At 39.8% G+C, this 20,936-nt stretch overlaps 1 protein-coding gene across 2 annotated transcripts; it reads left to right on the top strand.

Moving 5' to 3' along the window:
- The first annotated feature begins 4,426 nt into the window (after positions 1-4,426).
- Positions 4,427-20,283, top strand: dkk2 (dickkopf WNT signaling pathway inhibitor 2). 2 transcript variants are annotated; one of them, XM_042485601.2, is made up of 4 exons: positions 4,427-5,030; positions 14,689-14,839; positions 16,265-16,396; positions 17,661-20,283. In XM_042485601.2, exons 1-4 carry the CDS (start codon positions 4,827-4,829, stop codon positions 17,909-17,911), a joined length of 738 nt encoding a protein of 245 aa, XP_042341535.1. In that variant the 5' UTR covers positions 4,427-4,826; the 3' UTR covers positions 17,912-20,283. The 2 variants fall into 2 exon arrangements, with proteins under 2 accessions (XP_042341535.1, XP_042341534.1); XM_042485600.2 differs by having other exon boundaries at positions 14,686-14,839.
- Positions 20,284-20,936: the final 653 nt, after the last annotated feature.

Below are 20,936 nucleotides of genomic sequence, written 5' to 3'. Positions count from 1 at the left end.
TCAGCAGTGCTTTGCTTTCCTTGTTGTCAGGTGAACTGATATTGATACGTCCTCAAATATTGTGTTACACATGGTTTAGATTTTTCAACATCTGAGACAGCAATGGTTGTATCGTCAGAGCATTAACGCTGCAGAGTAGTGGTCAAAATGTGATTACCGTGTGGAGGCCGGGGTGATGATAGCATGTCAGAACACACGATAATCCCATGGTAAACTCTTTCCAACTGAGTGAGCCAAGAAAACAATCACAGATCTTGGCCCGGGTGCTCTTGTCTGTATGTCTGTGAAGCCAAGCTGTGAAGAAACTGAGCCTGCTTCCACTCTTTTTTTCCCAGTGATCCTCTTTTTGACACTAATTGGTGACATCCTAAAAGCTCTTTGTTAATCTGTACTGCTGAAAAAAGTGACAAAGCACCAAGGGCGTAGCCTCACACCGTCCGCATTGAGTCACCAGATGCAGAACCTTTATCTACAGCACCAGAAGCTTTGCTGTCCAAAACATTCACATCACCTTCCCTCCATCAGGATACTTTATCATCTGTTACTCAGGCCTGTCACATTTCATCTGCTATGGTTCCTCTGGACATCTCCGCACCTGTCAGCACCAGAGCATCAACATGCTGCTTTTTGTCCTCCAGGGTTTCAGCAGTATGTCATTTTAAGTGTCTCCTCTTTTCTGTTTGCATGTATTAAACTGATGAATGTGTTTGAAATGCCATAGATGCTCCAAACCAGCCCCATCCCTCTTTGCTTTGGTCCTCTGGTTCACTTTCCCCTTCTTGTCGAGGCCTTTTTTAACTGTCTAATCAGCAGCATTGAAGCCAGACAAAACCCAGCTGGGCATCACACGGCGTCTATGGAATAAATCAAAGTTTTCCCTGTGAGGCATTGTTTTTGTTTTGCTTGGTTATTTGAACATAACCTTTCATTTATCCCCAAAGAACACATTAATAAAACATTCACACTGGCAGTAATCAGTTGAGCAGTCGCACTCTTTTCTGCAGACTTTTCTCATGCACTGTTTGTACGTATACCTATGAAATTAATGCACAACAATTCGTATATATCTCATTTGATCAAAAGCCTGTAATTCGTGCATAACCCATGTAATCAGGAGTAAATACATAAACTTAAACAGTAAAAGTCTGAAGAATTAGGCAGGTTGTGGTGGTGGACGAAGCTAACAAAGCCGGACTTAACCCCAGGAGACTGGTGTAAACCATACTTTTTTGACTAAATCTAACTTGTGTAACTTCATGCTAACTTTACATTGAGCATGCAATGTCATTTGTGAGGCACTAACTCGTTAGATATACAAAGTGCTGCATGTGCATTTTCATTAGATATACAAACCCTTGTATGAGAATACGGTAAAACATGGTGAAAACGTACTTATCAGATAAACAGCCCAACATAGCAGGTAGGTAAGTATACCATAAACACACATAACTCGGTGTAACCAGTTACTAGATGTGGGCACACACTCTCTAACCCTGAGCCAGCAATATTAACCAACAAAATATATATATAAAAAAATGCAGGCTTGATTCGATGCTGGGGTGTTGAGGCCCAAAACTAAATGAAAGAGCAAAAATAAACATCAAAAGTTACCTTGAGCTTTAATTGTCTGTGATAAAAGGGTCCAACAAGGTCACCGCACCAACCACCTCCTATATGGAAGACTTCAGGTGAGTCAGTCGTGAAGGGTCTCTCCCTCAGTGTCGGAGGAACCCTGAGCCATGCACTGGAGACTCAGAGCGCTATCTCAAGTCCAGTCCGTCCAAACATTACTCCCGCTCCGTTAGCTTTGGCTCTACTCAGTCTCACTGTTTCAGCGAATCCAAAAGCCCAAGCTTACGTCCATGTGCCATGCTAACAAATGGCGAGCTAACATACAATGCGCGACACTTTCCACACCTTTTGTTAACAGTCCCGGGGTTTGCGTTTCCTGTACATAGTTAAATCCTTTGCAGCTCTCCTTCTGACAACTTAATTAACTTACTTTATACTTAAGCTAAAATGACTTTTTTCTCTGTCTGGTCTCTGCATGACCTTTCTGCTCTGCTCTCTTTATCACTCTCTTCTCCAGCCCTTCTGGACTGATCGACCTAACCAGACAGATGCCAGCATTGTCCCTCAATCACACAGTCACTGCGTGATCATCAGAGTATCATCATCATATCATCATATAATCATGTCAAAGCAAATTAAAGAAACCGGCTTCATTTTTTTTCTCTTTTCTTAATGCATCAACTTTTAACCAGTATGAACCACGATGAAATGAACATGAAAAAATTAAATTAATTTCCTGTAATAATTAGGAACTCTTCTTATTTAGTCAAATCTTAAATATTTACATATTTTTTTAACTGGGTTACACATGGATATAAGAAACGTGGTGCATTACTTTTCATAGGTATATGTATGAACAGTACATGAGAACAGCCTGTTATTTACTTAAGCCTTAGCTATGTAACTTTACTTTACTTAACCTAACCAAATTAAGCTACGTGAACTCATCATACCATCATATGAACTGTCGCATGGGGATATTTTGGAAAGAAAAGATGACGATGAACCTTAAAATAACTTTAAGTTCACATGGTCTTCCACAAGACACAGACACAGATCTCTTGTGGTAAAGTTCTGTGTTTGTTTGACCAATCCACCACCCCAACATGCATAATGATGCAGACTTTAACGCTTTATACTACTTCCCTCTTAACTCATGTCTATGCATTGGTCACTTGACCATAGCCTTCCTGATTACATGTTTTATACACAAATTGCTGGCTCATGATTATGTGAGTTATGAAGGAATTGTGATGCATTACTTTTCAAAGGTATATGAACAGTACTTGAGAACAGTGTGCTCTTCTCCTAAACCTAACCTATGTAATGTATGTAACTTTATGTTACATAATGTCATTTGTGGGGTGCTAGTTAATTAAATATCACATGAACCGCATTGTGTGCATTCTCATGGGATATCATGAAATGGTTGTATGTGGATATGCTGTTTTCTGACATGTCAAAACTTTATGTCCTGCAGGTTACTTTTCCTGTGAAAATGGATGATTTATTTAAAAAAAAATGTATTTCAACGTAAAGCAACTGTCTGATGGCAGTCTTTCAAGCTAAATCACTGTGTACTCGGGTGACAAAGGTGGCTAAAAAAGTATCACCCCTAAGCATCTACAGTTACATCAAACAAGTCCAATACTTCCTCCCACTCCCCAGTTCAGTTGGTTGTTCATTGTCTCCAACAAAAGAACTTGACACTTTGAATTGGAGCCTGTGATGGATCGCTTTTGAGGTCAGAAGCCTTTACCGGTATACTGGTTTCATCCCAGCCCAGCCGAGCTTCCCGGCTTGAATAGATACTTCCAACTCGTGTGAAGACTAAAGCATTATTAGGCGTAGAGTCATAGAGCCATTGTGGGAAAGATGGTTTTGGTGACTGGCTGTTTATTTTTTTCAAATTGATAAGATGGCTTTGTACTTGACTTGCATGCACTGTGGTTTCTATTTGTGCATCATATTTTCCACTTTCAGGGTGATCGGATTCATGACACTAATGCAATGAGAAGATGATTTGATGGATGTTTATGCAAAATTTGATTTAACACCTTTCACAACATCAAAAGAAGATGAAGTTTTACAAAAATGTGGAGTGAAAATGAATTATCTCCAGGCATAATTCCTCCAAAATCATACTTTACCTGCCTGAAACTGAAAGAGTTCATTGTACCTCCACATGTTATTATCTAACCAACATGAATATAAGTTATGAGTTATCCTGATCCAAGACTCCAAGAATCAAACAAAGGAGTCTCTATAATACTTATATCACTAACTTTATCACCATTGGCATTCCTTGCATCATGAGGGATGCCTTTCCCACAGAGGGAAAACAATGGTTATCAGATAGTTGTTTTTTTTTTTTTAGTTAAGTTATTCCGGAATGCTGGTTAAATGGACCCTGAACCGCCTCCTGGTTATTTATATTTCAAATTAGCCAGGACATAATTTCAGTGTCAAGCTAAATAGAGAGGCTTTTGCTTTTGAGATAGCTTGAGTGTAAAACTATACATTTTTCATTTTTACGCATACAGGTAAGAATTCCCTTAAAAAACCTTTCATATGATCACGGAAAACGCTCCCTGCATACGCTCTTTAAAGCAGCTCTGACTTTTTTTCCGTTTCCTACGCGCCCAACCGCCTCGCAGTAAAAAGGGTCAAGCGCCCAGTTAAAACACACAGTGTATAATTTAATAGCTTTTCCCCAACGGGGCTCCTGGTGCCGGTGCCGAGACAACAATGTGCAAGCAGCAGTGCCGCACACAGATCAGTTTCATTCTTTGTCAGTTGTGAATAGGGGCGGAGGAAGCAAACTCATTAGGATCCTATAAAAAGAAAGTATCCGAGATCATAAAACACCCGGCAGCAGGACTAAGTGTTCACTCACAGCCAGACAGAGACAGAAAGGAACCCTCTTGTCAAGTTTCACTGTGACCCTGCAGAGCATCAGGGTTTTAACAGATTTATTTCTTCGTTGTTTTCCTTCTACACTGGGCTCTCTGTGGCTTTTTCTCCTTCCTCAGATAACTGTGTCGATGGCAGTCATTCTTCTGAATATCTGATTTTGGCCTCATCACTACTCTCTGTATTGCAGACGGGCAAGCGTGACGCATGGACACTGACAGGGCGCACACTTCTTACTAAGAAATTCAATTTTTGTTGCTGAAAGTTAAGGTTATTTCAGTTATTATTATTTTTTTTTTTGTATTTTTTTGGGGGGGGCATTTACATTTTTTTCCTCAAGGATGCGCGTCTTAACTTGGAATAGATGCTGTGTTTTGATGTTTCTCGTCGCCACAATGAAGACGGGGACATCTCAGATACCAGAGACGCGCCCAAAGGCGAACTCAATCAAACCAGCTTTGTTGGAAGAGACACCTACACCCGCTACAAACCACTCAACCACTGTGCACACCGGGATCACCAAGAAATATAACATCCTTGCACAGGTAATTTTAATTATTTAATAATGAGGGGGCATATAAATTGATGTGCCAGTCCCGCAATCAGGCACAGCCTGAAATTGGGTAGAGGGATTATAGAGCCAGTGAAATTAGTGGTAATAATAACTTTAAGATTCTAAAAGTAGTGCTCACTTATTCTAATAAACCTGGCAAGAAAGAAGACATTTACTTTATTTAAATTGCTTTATGAGTGTGTGGTTGACACAGATAAGCGTGCGTAATTGTGCGGTGCGTCTCCATACCGAGCTGTGCCTGTGGAGTGTCTTGAGGTGAACAACTAAAATAGCCCCTACGTCTTGAAAGAACTCTCTCACGTGTGAATCGTTATTGGAAATTTCAGGGATTGGACCCCTCATAAACCCTAATTGCCTTTCAGACCTGACGCCACAGTCGGGTGCAGCACACTTTCACAGTAAATCATTAATGCCAGCAGAAATGTGAGAAAAAGTTAACACTTGGGGTAATTTTCTGTCTGGGTCTTAGTGTCATTAAAGTAGTCCAGACGCTTGCTGGGATTATGAGATTCTTACTGTGGGGCCACTGGGGGATACTCTTACCGACCACTTAATACCTACTCAAAGAGTTATCAATTCCTGCTGTTTCAACAAAGTGCCATATTACTGTAGTTTGTCAGCATCAAAATTGTTAAAAGATTTGGCAGCTTTAATTTTGGCAAACATACAAAAAAGTTGTGAACATTATTAGTGATTTTTATTAAGTCAGAAATTAGTTCTGCACATTTATTGCTTAGCCAGGGGGGCAAAATTTCTCCATATACCAAATATTTCTTATAATTTAGCTTATTTTCTGAAGAGGGAAACTGATTCTGATGTGGAAAAGAAACATCAGTCAAACCAACACAAAAAGCCAGCAGTGTCTGATCTCTCAGGAAGATTACTACACCACAAAGTTTTAATTTAACATACAGCAGTCTGATTATATTGAGCTCAGATTATCTTTTTGAGCAGCAGATGGCACTGCCACATCTCCACCAGGCAGATAGACACTGCTCATCAGCTCACTGAAACAGCTGATTACTCTGTTTTTTTCCCTCATCCTCCAGCTTTAACACCAAGTTACGTTTACATTTGGCCTATTCAACTGTCTGTAATATCACTTGTAGCAGCAGTGATAGTGTTGGATATCTGTGAAGTGCGTAGTGCTGAGAGCAGCGCTCTGACATCCAGCTCAGGCAGCAGAAATTATAGAAAAGCCATTTTCTCTCCTCTGCGGAGTGTGGAGATCCAACCTCAAGCAACCCTGCCAGACCTCAATTTGAACGCCTGCTTACATCTTTGCCATTGCAATTATGTGGAGCGGTTTGGAAGAGTGGACTGAGGGGAAACAATATGATGTGTGCAGAGACCACCATACTGTTAGTAAAAAATAAAATGTCATGGTGTAGCGTGTCCAAATGAAGATGGCTAATAACATTTATGGCAGACGGGGGTATATGTGTGTGTGTAAGTGCTTTCTGCCAGGAGGTTTTCCAGAGTTGTAAAGTAAGAGCCGCAGCTCAGCCTCGGCCAGATATGCGGCTTGACGCTGGCAGGCAAACTGCACTGACCTTCTGCATCTCATCATACAGTGGCCATTTATGAGCAGAATAAATCAAAGATAACAAGTCTGTTCTCTTCATGAGGCTGTAATGGTAACGTGTGGCATATATTTAGTCTAGGAGTGATCACAGGGGAGTGAACAACTGCAATTGCTCTACCTTGGATTTTTTAATTATAATGACTGCCTTGAGACAGGTTGCATGGTGCAAAACAGCACATTACTGAGTCATTTTCTCTCTGAAGTGGTTCACAGCAGGCACCCCAAAATATTTTCATCTGCGTCTGCATTTGTGAAGTGAATTACTGCTGATTAAGGCTTGGGTGCAAGTTTGGAAAAATGCATTGACTCAGATTTCTCCTCTGGCATCCGCATGATAGAACAATCCTCAGAGCTGGTGTCCTACAAGGAGATTTATGGTCAACGCTGTTTAGGTTGTTACAACTGGTGAGGAATCGTTGGCAGATTTTCACACCTCTGGAGAATCTGCAGTGGATTCGGGGTGTGAGAGATTGTGCCAGTTATGTGAGTGAGAATCGAAATAATTCACCACTGTTGCAAAATTCCTCTTTTTTTTTTACCTACGTCAGTTTAACACAAGATTAGCACACTTTTACAAGGTGTGAAACAGCTCTTTCTCTCACCGTTAAAGATTACAATTACAAGAAATCTTCCCCAAAATCACCCTCAATGGCTTTCTTTCAATTGCAGCAAATTATTGAGGGACAGAGTCCAGCTACTCATGGAGACAAACCGCTGCAGCAGGAAACAAGGTTGTAATTTGGTGTTTTATCCATCAGATTAGAAACACTGCTCAAAAAAGCCTTGGGTAATTTGACAGCTTAATGTGCTTTTATTTTCTGTGCAGCTGCTGACAACGTTTGGCGATAAGACTTAAATTAATCAAACCAGGGTCAGGTTTTGGCAATCCCTTGGCGCTTGGTTTTGGGGCAAACTGCTGAGTGTTTTTCCCTGTTGTCTCTCCCTTTCCACATCAGCCCTGACTGGAGTGAAACCGACAAAACCAAAAAGTACGCCTCTCAGACCTTGACAGCAGTGCTCGTGGGTGGCACTGTTGGCTCCTTGGAAGGGAACCAACAGAAATAGATAGCACGGGGCAGGCAGTGCTCACCACTGTAACCTCTGAACCCACAAGGGAACCGACAGCGTGGCGGCATTCATGTGGTACGCGTGTGTAAAACTTAAGCGGCTGGTCAGTCCACCTTTACTGGTTGCTTTATTTAATTCAACACTTTAACAAGCGGTCTCTGAGGGCTTGGCTTATAAAAGTAGAGCCACTTCTTTTCTCTTTCTCACCCCATCTCTAACCCAAAATGAATGTTTAGTGATCCTAATGAGCTGGGAAAAGAGGTGTGACTGCTTGTTAGCGCTCGGCTCAGTTTGTGCTTCTCTTGTTTTGTGGCCTTTCCAGTCTGTGGGTCCCTTGGGTGCTGTGAGGGCCCCGCACTGGAGCCATTAGGGGTCTCCTGTGGAAACCTCTTTTGCTGAAATCGGACCTGTTAATGAGAGAGGAGACCCTTGCACCTCTCATTCCACAGGATTACACCTTTTAGAGCAGCGCACCTCCCAGATTACCATCAAGAGCTTTTCCTCTCTCCTTTGATAGTCTTTGAAGCGAGCAGTCATCTACACTGACTGTGTGCCTCTCTTCGTGTCCGATGAATAAGATCAACCCAGAATGTATACTTAACTTAAGGAAGGTCTAGTTTTTGGAGACTTTGTATTCAAAGGGACGTGCCCATAAACACATGTGTTTTGAGTGATGAAAGACGCCAAGCTGTGTTTGAAGACATGGTTTGTACGAGTGACTTGTGTGCAGCCATCCCTATGTTATCTGATACTGGCTGTCTGTGCTTTCAGGGCATATGAAGTTTGTTTATTCAGTGACATCGTTTATTTGACTCTGTAAGGCCCCTGCCACTCATTTACACCATTCACAGTTTCAGGTTACGTGCCTAATTTCTGGAGGTCAAGTGCAATCACGACACAGAGAACAAAAAGCGTGGGTGTGTGTGAAAAAGTGTGTGAAGAAGTCATTCACATAAGTTTTGACTCAGATAATAACAATGAAAGTACAGCGAGTGTGAACTGCTGTTATTACTGTGGCAGTGTTCCCATTACAGACAGTAAAGGACTGAATAGAAATTAATCAGTTGAGAGAGGGGGTCAGAAACAGAGCATTGTAGTGTTTCTTTTGGCAGAAGAAGATCTTTACAATATGAGGAAAATATGTGATATGTGATCATGTCGAATATCACATTATCACGTTATGTAGTACTCGCGATGAGTAAACATATATTGGCGTGTTCTCAGTTCTGCCTGTCTGCTTCTTTCAGTATTCTACTAAAACAACAAACTGCTTGTTGAATACAAAAAAATTACTTGGTCAGGTTTAGATAAAAGATTACACTTTAGGTTAAAATAAGTGCAGTTGTTATGTAACATGAGCCACATCAGTTCGCAATGACTGTAAGTAAATTATAAATGCTTTATAAATAAATAATAGACCCTAAAGGATGCCTTTGGCACTGATATGACACACTGAGGGGCGTGACAAAGTGGCGCTAATTTATTACAATTTTAAAGCTGTTATACTATGTTGAATTGTTGCAATTTTTCTGTGAGTTAATGGGCGTACATTAATTAATAACGCTTGGATAGGCCCTTGCCTTTTTACAATGTGAGACATAAGGTTTGACTTTCCTCAGACTCAAACTAAGGAGAAGAGACATACTTTGTTATTTTTGTGCATTACAGTGCACTTCCATCAAATTATATCAGTGCTCTGGAATGACTCTGCAGAGGTAAATAAGGGACCCAAAGACTGGGGAGGAGGGGGGGTTCAAAGCCTTGTATATCCGGCAGTAAATCCCTTGTAGATTGTTGCTCCTGCACATTTAAGGTTCCTCTTCAAAGCCACAGCGCTTAACCAGCACGAGAGTAGCACGAGACAGAGCCGGGGGCTTCCCTTATGGCTCTCTGTCTGTCTCTTCCTTTATCGTCTCACCAGCATACCAAGAGAGGCTGCAGAGTACACAGTTTTCAACCCACTTCCTGCGCAGGATCCAAGGCTGCGCTTTTATGTGTGGAGGCTGTCAAGGGAAAAATAAGGGAGCAACAGGAAAAAAAAAGATGTGAGATAAATGAGATGCATCCAAATGAAGCCCCATCCCTCAGAAGCTGCGAATGAGGCGTTTTAAAACATGACAAGATAAGGCGAGATTATCAGTCGTGATTTGAGGGTCAGCCTTGTATCATTGGGTTTCAAAGGGCTGTCTTGCGGTTTTGGCTGTGATGGAGGAGGTGAGCTCCGTGCTTCTTCTTATTCTACCCCTACCCCACCACCATGTGCACTGCACACTGTAATCGATCCAAGCCTGCTGGCCAGAGAGACAGACAGGAATCAGAGCAGGTAGTACGACTGCACGTGGCCGAGCCCATTTGTCTTCATATTTAGATAACAGCACATTTTTCATGTCAGGGAAAAAACTCCCACTGCACTTTCTTGAACTTCTCGTCAAACCATATTTCCAACATATTTCCCTCCTCAGCTGTGATTATACCAGTAGTCCATGGCCATGGACATGTTTCTCTGAATGAGGAGTTGACACAAAAACAGGCCTCCCAGTGAGGTTAAAAGTTCACTCTCGACTTTAGAAATAATAGTTTGCTAAGAAAAAAATGTTTAAATGTTATTGGTCTTTCTCAATGGAGCAAAATCCATCAGCTGAGGAGGACTATGAAATGTGATTAACAACTCTGTAAAACTCATTAATTGGACTTTGAGTTTCACTTTATTGTTGAGAATTAGATGAAAAGGTTGGTGCTGCTCAAATATTGAAATCGAGCTACAACCATTAGTATAGCTTAGAATAAAGAGCTAGCATGTCTTTTCAAAAGTTCAAAAATACACCAACCACATCTCCGCAGAAGCTCAAAAATTAACATGTTATATTTTGTGTGTTTAATTTACGCAAAAACTGAAATGGAAAGACATGGAGTTTTGCCAATTATCTGCGGGGCTGAGAAAAGGCAGCAAAGCAGAAGTATGACTTAAGTGGCCTATTTTGTGTGTGGGGGTGGATACCAACTAAGGAGAGCCAGTATTTCACTTCAGTAAGTGGCATTTTTTGTTTTTGTTTGGCATTACGCTGCAGTCCAAATTGCCACAGCATAGACGCACTACCAGTGGTGTAATGCTAGTTGATGAGGTAGGTGTACTACTAGGTAGATGGGTAAGTTCCTGAGAAGGAAGTAGTTATACTCTCCGATATATTTGAGGTCCTACCCTTCCAGTTATGCAACTCGATGGTGTCTGCACAGTAGGCCCTGTTAGAACCAACCATCCCGACAAATACCCATGTCTGTCAAGCCCCCAGTGTATATGGGCCCTTAGAAGTATTTATGCAATGGCCATGCCAAAATAACCCTAATGACATCTCCAGGGTTATTTTCTTAGATTTTATAAAGTTCCTCCTCTATACAACTGCAGAATAGTGATGAGTAAATTTGTCTTCATGTGCACAACTGGTGAAGTGTCCCTTTAAAATAAGGCCTTTGGATATTCTGAAAACAGCTTTGAACACAGCAGTAATTAAGAAATATTTAGAATCCATCAAGCATCAGAGCTTTGTTACTTTCATCAACACATTAAGCATCTGCATTATGTCAGTCTGTCATAATGATGGATTCAGTTTAATATTCCTGCTCATTTTTCTGCATCATTGCCTCCATGTGTGTCAAGCTTGAGAAAGTCAGCATGGCATCCATCCAAATATCATCTTGTTCACTCTCTGAGGCACGAGCACATCAAGTAACAACTTATAATGTGCTGAAATATTGATACCGTTGAGATTTTATTTCAACATGTGGTGTGCATTCTTGTTTGCCTGCTCTTCTGGGCAGGGCAACCCCTCTACGCTGACCTTCATTCCCCAAACGGAGTTGGCTATTTATTGTGGTTATAACGATTTTACTCTGATTTAAACCCCTTTCTTGTTCATTCTCATGTTTATTGTTCTATGTTTGTCAGTGGTAAGCCACACTAAATCAGATCTGTCAGTGCAGTGCCAGCTAAATGTGGTTGTGGTGCCGGTGGTGGTGTGCCAGCCAAACATGTTGCTCTAATGACGGTCTACGCTGGACATAATTTACGTAGCCAGAATCCATATCCTGCTCTTTTTTACTGATCTGCACATCTGACAAGGTGTTTTATTGTGCAAGTGTCTATCCGTTGTAATGCCAATACCCTAAAATAAAAATGAAAGGTTTAAATAAGATAAAGCTGTGCAGAAATTGAAAATCACAGTGATCTGAAGTATGGCTCTAAAAATGTCCCTTTCTCTTAATTTATTCTTCTCAGTTTTTACAATTTCCGACAAACTCCTTCCTGCTCGAAAGTCTAACAGGGACAGGATTTGCATGTGTAGCGAATTATATCAAGTTCTTGGAAAACTTCTCATTGGTGCACACACTTGTTATGGAAAAAGTGAGCTTGGCTTTAATTGTACTTCTGGGTGCTGCAGAGAGTGGATGTTTGCTAAGGTGGTCATTTTAGTGCATTTACGGCAAAGACTTTGTGTGCTTTGCTGGAGGACAGAGTATGTCTCAACCTTTCAGTGTAAACATGAGAAATACTAAAGCAAAAACAAAGCCAAATTGACTATGAAGGAGTATGATTAGCAATAGTAATTACCCCTAAATTATGCCTGTAGACTCATTAAGCCTCTGAACACTTTGAAAGTAATTGAGAGAAACTGAAGTAGTTTCTCTTGGTTTGGAAATTCTAATAGCTTTATTGTCTGGGACCCGAAACAAATGACCACACCAGTGAGAGACATTTTAATCCCTACAACATGTTATCCACTAAAATTGGACGCAGAGGGACCACAGCAGATCTGCAGTCAGTTCACCCAAAGCAAACAACCAACATATTTTCCCATTTACCCCCCAATGATATCTGGCCATGCAGAGTTTGCTGTCAGTTTTTATGAGACTTCTGCAACCACTTCAATACAGTGAAGCTGAATGCACAATTGGTTTAATATATTTTCTGGTTAACTATGTTCGTATAGGGATGAGCATGGAGCATGAATCAATGCCACGGAATGTATAGCCTAAGCTAATTTGCAATGCTTGTCCATAGATGAGCCTTTAAAATACATAAAGCTCAGCAACGGTACACAAAAGACAGTACAAAACACAAACTCAGCAATAAATACACACATAAAGAACACAAAACTGACAACCAAGAAAACACAGAAAGAGAACAGTACAAGACACTAACTACACTACAATAAATCCAACCCAATCACAAAAAAATGCTTTTTACTGTTTCTGCCAACAATGGATACTACACATTTGCACGTTATTTGGGGGAGACAATACTGGCATGAAAAGCAGTTATGTCTCAGTAAAAATCAACCACTTTTCATGCCTACATAGCGGCTAGGAAAAACAACTACTGCTTGCTACATCACATCAACACTTGGTGCCTAAAAAGCTGCTAGAAAACAGCAAATCACTACATCATGACCAATTTTTTCTGCTGTTGTTGGTCTTTAACAGTTGTTGTCAGCTTGGCAGGCATATTGCCCAGCTGACACATAATCCACCATCCCTTCCACATCCATATGATCTATTTTTTTCCTGGACTTTTCTTAGACTGGGCTGATAAAGCACCATAAAACAAAAGGCACAAGATCATTCATTCTTTCACTGATGTCCAAAACATCAAAAATTACATTTGTACAACTCAAAAGCTCTGTCTCTTTCCAGGATAAATGCTACTTGTAGCTTCCAAACTGTTAACAATGAGTAAACACACAGTAAACCTTTGATACAATACAATACAAAGTTAGTGACTTGAACGTTCAAAGCCTCCGTTACCTGTTTTCCCACAGAATAGTATCTAACATTTCTTTCTTTAAACAGTGACATGTGATACATATTGCAAGTGCACACAAATAAAACACAAACAAAATAGCATGTCATCAGTTATTCTTAGACTGACTGCCTCATTTTCTAATATGAAGGATAGCATTTAAAGTGGGCTTCAGTTGGGCCTTCCTGCAGTCCTATTATTGTTCTAAATCAAATTTTGATTTGTCCCTCTGATTTTCTGGGGGTATAACCTCTCTAAAGAACAGTAAGCATAACATTGGGTTTATTTGGCTTGTTAACTGCTACAGTTTTTAATTTTGCAATCTGAGTTGCAGGGAATGGAATTAGAAGAAATACAGTTACAGTGTTTGATCTTGGTAAGTCAGGGTTTGCTGATTGTAACCAACAATATCTACTGTTCCTCCGTGTTAACAATGTTTCCTTGTTCAACACATCACTCCGATAATCTGGTTGAAATTTTTCGAGCATAGCTGATGGCTTTGTCCACCGTTAATAGGCTCTATTTAATCAAATTCAGTTGGAAGGCGAAAACACTTTGGTTTGGAGCCACTGCTCAACATTAGATGTAAAACAGAATCAATGTGGTTATTGGACATAGTCATAGTGGTCAGTCTGAATGATGTAATCAAGGGAATTTGCTACACATACCAAAGCCACAAGTGTGTGTGTGTGTGTGTGTGTGTGTGTGTGTGTGTGTGTGTGTGTGTGTGTTTCATATTGTTTTATCAACCGTGGGTAAAGATATCAAAAGCAACATTTTCTGTAATATTTACAAAAAAGGTAATTGTGCTTTTTAATAAGATGTGCTCATGTTTGGCACTCTAAAACCACAAAAATGAAACAAACTTGTGACATGCACCTTTGAAGTAATCTGAGCAGACTGGCATTGCAACTGCAACCACATTGGTACCAACATTACACTTTCTTACTGAGAAACCTACCATATTGTACATGGTATCAAATATCCCACTGAATTAAGGTTGAAAATGACACCTCATCAATAAATAATAAAATGAGACCTCATCAATAAATTCAGTTTTTAATTTCAGAAAGAGTTTTAAGAGTTTTAAGACCTTTTTAAGATAAATGTGTGCTGATGCAATGTGAGTTCTTTCATAAACCAAGTGAATTGATTGAGTAAATGCATCTTTTTCCTCAGCAGGTGTATCCATGCAGCAATGACAAGGAGTGCAGTGTGGGAAGCTACTGCCACAGTCCTCAACAGGCTCCCTCTCGCTGCCTCACCTGCCGCAGGAGGAAGAAGCGCTGCCATCGAGATGCCATGTGCTGTCCTGGGAACCGCTGCAGTAACTGTGAGTACCTGACTCAAACACATTTTCAGTGCACGTCAGTTTCAGTTGTGACTGCAGGGTACGATTCAGAAATCTGATTTCTTGTCTTATGCAGATATTCTGGATAAAGTGTTCCAGGTCACAGAACAAACAGTACCAAAGTATGTAGCCCAGAGACTTAGCGAAGGAGCCAAGACATTTAAATAATATTGAGCACATGCTTTCAGACTGAATCCTGAACTATAGTATTCAGTAACTGTATTCAGTTGATACCCAGAAGTTAGGAATCAGTGGTCACCTTTTGGAAGGTGTTTCATTCTTGAAAAGTGTGAATGGCATGAATTAGTGTGTTTGTGCAGAGGCTGTGCCAAAATCATTCTTTGTTTTTAATTGAAATAACTGGCTGACACAGTTGCAGTTACTTTGTCACAAGAAATTGTTGGCATTGTGCGTTTCTGCAAACCACAAATTTGTTACATGTGTATGCTTCATATGTATCATATCAACTTTTTTAAAGTAATGTAGTATATGAGCTGACTTTGTAATGGGGACATAAGGAGATGGTGGAAGGTGTGACACCTAGTTGAGACACCTGCCAAGCTGCAGACCACTGTTCCAGACCAACAAACAACAAATCTGGTTGCAATTTACAAAGTCATTGCTGTATTTTCAGCTGTTTCTTAAGCACCAAACATGGGTGTGTTGTAATAACCTGTCACTGCTTTTCCAGTGTCTTTTTTAGCCACCCATTGCTGTTTTCCAGCATCTTTTTAGGCACAAAAAGAGTTTTTTTTTTTTTTTTTTTTTTTTTTACAGAGACATTGCTGCTTGTCCTGCCAGGACTGTGCCCCCCAAATAAGATTTGTTAGCTGAAACATAATGTTTTCCTTACCATAACCAATGGATTTTTGTGGGTGGGATGTCTGAATAGCCTAATAATGCAATCATGCTATTACCATATTCTATTTTTCTCAACTATTTTTATTCATGAAGGCAATTTAAGTGCAACGTTTTCAAATGTTTACATATCACATAATCTTTACTTCACAATAATTTGCATAGCCAGCATTTTATTTATTTTTTTCCTTTCTCCTCTGTGGTGCCAGCCGCTGAGATTGATGTTGCAACAATTAGCATCACAAGCTGCAATAGAGAGGAGGAAAAAAAGTCACTAAGACAAAAAACAAGAATCCCTCCCCTAAAAAAACAAGAGAAAAATAAATTTATGAACAAATAAATAAATAAAACTTGTTACACATTATTATATTGTGGAGTAGGAGTAAATTGACACACAACATAATGCCATATTCATCTGATCTTTTTACTCATAGGCCTATTGACCATCAGGTTAAAATCTCGTGTGTAGTTTCTTGAGAAAGCAAGCAGGGTTGGTATTGTTTTCTTTCACATTTGACCTTTTTTTTCCTCTTCTTTTTCTGCCTGCAGATATCTGTGTCCCTATCTCTGAGAGCGTGCTCTCACCTCACATCTCAGCTTTAGACGAGCATAACAAACTCTCCACCAAAGACCACAGCTGGAGGAAGAGTGGGAAAGCACATGCTAAGCATTCTCTTAAAGGTGAGACATACAGTATCTCTGATGTTATGTTTAAAACATGTCCACTGGAAAGCCTGCCCCCTTGAAACACTGTCATTGATGTTTTTTCTGTCAACTTTTCTGCCGTGGCTGAATCTTTCTGTTGTTCACTGCCTGCGTGTCCTAAAGAGTTCGTGGGTGACGCCAGTGCACAAACTATGTTGATAATTATCCCTCTGCTCAAATGTCAGTGTCTGTGAGCATAAAACACAGCATGGGGAGCCTTGCAGAAACCACAATGCCCCTGCTGTTTCTGCACCTACATTAAGGCCATACAAACACTTTCACTGACATAGTGTGATACACAAGTAAAACCACAGAATGCGAATGGCACAATTATAGCTAATAACTCTGAGCCCCCTGCTAAGCGTTCATGTCACCTGATTTAAGTCAGTGTATGGGCCTTATCCATAAAGCAATACATTTAATGAGACACTTAAATTACTCAAATGCACCCTCAAGAGAGCAGGCTGCATTGCTAAAATCAATGTGAAAATAGCAGCACTGCGTAAAAATGCCATTTACTTTTATTTGGACTCCCTCTCCGTCAATGTTATTACATTATAATGACCTCATGCAAGTCGCTTGTTGAGAAAATCCAACAAGAGGAATCAGTGGTGTGAAAGCAATGTACACGCATTCAGGCTTAGCAGTCCATCATGCTGATACTTTGAACTTGTAAATGCATCAGCAAAGTGTGGTTTTGTCAGCAATACAGGATGACTGGTTTGAATAATGAAGCTTTTGGCAAGAGGTGATGCACATTTAAAAGTGTTTGTGAGGAATAAAACAGTGCCTGACTAAATTACACTAATTATGCATTCATATGAGTAATGTTAACATCCTGCAAAGGATATCAGACTCAGACCAGATGGGACGATATGGTTAATATAGAGAATAAAACAAATTGTTTGCTTGATTTATGTTGAAAGCTTTTGCTTTTGTTTTGTCTCTGACATGGCCACACATAATGCAATCTGAGCTGAAACGTGAAGAAAGGGTTGCATAAACTTATCCGTATGGAAAACATAACAGCTTAATGAACAATAATCATACATTTCCTGCACTTTATTTAACTGAATCACTCTACAGCAAAACTCTGAGATGATTTATTATTTCATGCAGGTCTTTTATGTCTCTGATAAAGCATTTGTTTCTGTTTTTCTTAGCAGACATATGTCAACTTGATGTACTGTTTGTAGATTTATCGTTCTAATCCGCACTGGTTCTTGTCTTCCTCTGTTAGGGCATGAGGGTGACCCTTGCCTGCGTTCCTCTGATTGCTCAGAGGGCTACTGCTGCGCGCGCCATTTCTGGACCAAAATCTGCAAGCCAGTGCTAAGGCAGGGAGAGGTGTGCACCAAGCAGAGGAAGAAAGGCTCTCACGGCTTGGAAATCTTCCAGCGCTGTGACTGTGCCAAGGGCCTTTCCTGCAAGGTGTGGAAAGACGCCACCTCCTCGTCCAAGTCCAGGCTGCACATGTGCCAGAAGATCTGAAGCGGGGGCAGCTGCTTGTCAGCGTATAGAGGCCTCTGACTCCATCTGCCAGGGGAAGATCTTTTTTTAAAGGATGGGTTGTGGCTGGATTTAAAGGAGTAAAAGACAGAGACTAACAAGAGGCAGAAAAGACTGTGTGGGTCTGAATTCGCTATTCAGCGAGCAGAGAGTGAATGCTTTCATGTGTTTGCTGTGAGTGGTCCATCCCTGCACCCACATACAAACAAGCACACTCATATACACACACTTCACGGGAGCTCATGGTGTGTTTGTTCACAAATACAACAACCTTTTAACACATTCTCGTGACATTCAGGGAGCCACAAAGTTAGCCAGTGAATGCTGTGATAGTTATGGACCTTTTCTACATGGAGGAGGTAACAGTCTTTTATCAGGCTTCAACCTATAACAGATAAAATACACACAAGCCATATTTTTACTGCACTCTTTACTAATATCCAAAGTCAAAGATCTGATATGTGACATCCTGTGTTTCGTTACTGGATGTGCCATAATTAGTTAATCAAATTTCAATATCTCACTCATCTTGGTGTTTGTCTTAAAGTCTTGAGGAATTCAGCTATTGCTATGCAAGACAATTACAACCAGTAACAATGTGCAGACCCAGAAAATACCAGTCATATCATATGAGGAACTAATTGCATCAACTTCACTCCAGAGCTCGACTTGTGTAACAGCATCCTGAGACTTCAATGCGTCGCGTAATACTCTTAAACCAAAGAATGAAAGAATATTTACATCAGAGTGATGAGTTTCATCTGGGATATTAGCTCCTCGCCCCAATTTTAGCCACAAGAAGAGAGATAAAGTATTGTGTCCATTGTGGAGAGCTCGTTTGATCTGTCAGATCCAGCTGCAATCTATTGTGATACAACTGTGTGGGTTAAAACAGTTTGCACTGAGGTAGTGCTCCGCTGCAGACTTAGTGGTTCCGATACCAGACTGGAGAATGGTTCTGCTTTTCCAATCACATGAACAGGATTCAAGGATAACCATGGAAGTGCAATTTTTTCCGTTTACGTAGCCAGTAGGAATGGAGACGTGAAAAGATTGATTAGAGTTACAAAAAAATGCTCCATAAACCTGATGTTTTCAAACGGAATTACAGTTTGAGTCAACATTTAGTTGATGGCAAACAGCCCTGTTTATTTTTTCAAATACGACTGCATACTTTCTTCTCATGAAATACCGTGCAGTTTGTGGTACTGGAGTTGAAAAAATGCTTTTATCCTCTCCAGTACAACTTCTTAAAACAACCACTTGTTACCTTCATAGTCAATATAATATCACATTCGCCTCTTTTTGCTTTAATGTTTTTAGAGCATCAACTACACATATTTTGTAACCATTTAAAATATCAATAAGCTCTTATATTGTAAATAGACTGGAAACAATGAAAATGTATTTAAGAATCCATGTATATCATGTACATATAATAAAAGTATGAATCTTAAACGTTACAGCAAAAAAGACCTAGGTGAGAAGAGTAATGAGGGATGGAATAGGACGAGCACAGCTGGATAGATTCAGAATAATGTAGTTGAAATGATAAAAGCTGTGTGTATAGGCAGAGGGGAAGGGCATAGATAGCTCTGACTGGTATTACAGACTGGATGCATCAAATAAAGAGAGACAAGCACATTAATTTCCAAAATAGTTTGTGTAAATGGTGTGTAAATGGTTTCAAGATTTATATCCCACTAAATATTATTTGTGTTGATACTTTGCATTGATTTGTTTTGTGTATTTACAGTGATGAATGAATAAAATAATGTATTTTGTATCATTGGTTACACAGGACTGGTTATTACTTTGCTTGTTATGCTGAGTTTTTATAATGCTTTCACTCTGCATAGACCTTTTACACAAACATTTCTGACCTGTCAAAGTAAGAAAAGCACAGGTGGATTCAATAACTTTACTGAAAGCTGCATTCTGCTTAAGCAAGGCCCTGGTATTTTGCATGCTGGCTTACTGGAATAGCTTACCGGGACACTTAATGGAACTGAGCCATCGTTAATGTTATCACTTTCACCTGTGCTTATCCGACTATGCTGTGAAAAAGATCCATTGTTAGCATTTAGAATGACAAAATGAAATCAACAAAAAAGCTCACCAACTAAGAGGACAGTGTGGCTTGTTACGGACGTACAGAATATCATTTGACAAGCTGCTATTGAAAAAGTAAGTTTATTCCTCTGTTTCTTTGCATCACATGAACATGAAAGCTTTAGAACGGGGGGTTTGGTTTTATCGAGGAAGCAGGTTTTGTTTTAACACTGGGAGAGACCTATGTGAAAGGTTGGCTTTGGGGGTTCTCTCCCAGAAATAAATTGAGTGCCTAAACATGATTTCTTGCATTCTGGTGAATTTTTGTGCATCAATTTGTGCCCCTTTTCTGCAGCATTTTATGGTTGGAATGTCTTTAATTTAATTAAAATAACAGTAGCAATTTTATTTTGAATATAAATAAAACAATTAATAAACAAAATAAATAAAGCAAAAGCAGAAATCTTTCATGTGACACACTGAAAACTGTTTTGCTTTAGGTTAAATGCTTTAAGAAGCACTAATAAGCATTATTGTTGAAGCTGAATTTGATGACTACAGTGACTACAACTCCAGCATAATAAGAAATTTATACCATAAATAATGCAAAGTAACATTTAAAAAATAAATTAATTAATTAAAAACATATTCAGAAACCAAGTAAGTAGCTTGCAGTGCTTAGGTCTGATAACATTTAACAGAGGTCTAATATTACTGAGATTATATGCTACTATGTAAAGTGACCATATAATCCAAGTAGAAATTATCATAATTTGAATTGTACTTTGGAAACGCAGTGATGCGGTAAATCCTGATACAGTTCAAGGGTCACAAAAACCACAAACCGACAAACTGTGTCTGCATTTGAATTTTTTTCATGAGTACAAATAAGACTTCCTAAGACCCATTATAGTCTGATGCATAGCAGATGTGATCTATTGCCAATATGCTTTGA

This window comes from Plectropomus leopardus, chromosome 3 (assembly GCF_026936395.1).
Source record: "Plectropomus leopardus strain MGB_pleo_1.0 chromosome 3, ASM2693639v1, whole genome shotgun sequence".
Lineage (NCBI taxonomy): Eukaryota > Metazoa > Chordata > Actinopteri > Perciformes > Serranidae > Plectropomus > Plectropomus leopardus.
This window is presented reverse-complemented; position numbering and strand designations above follow the sequence as displayed.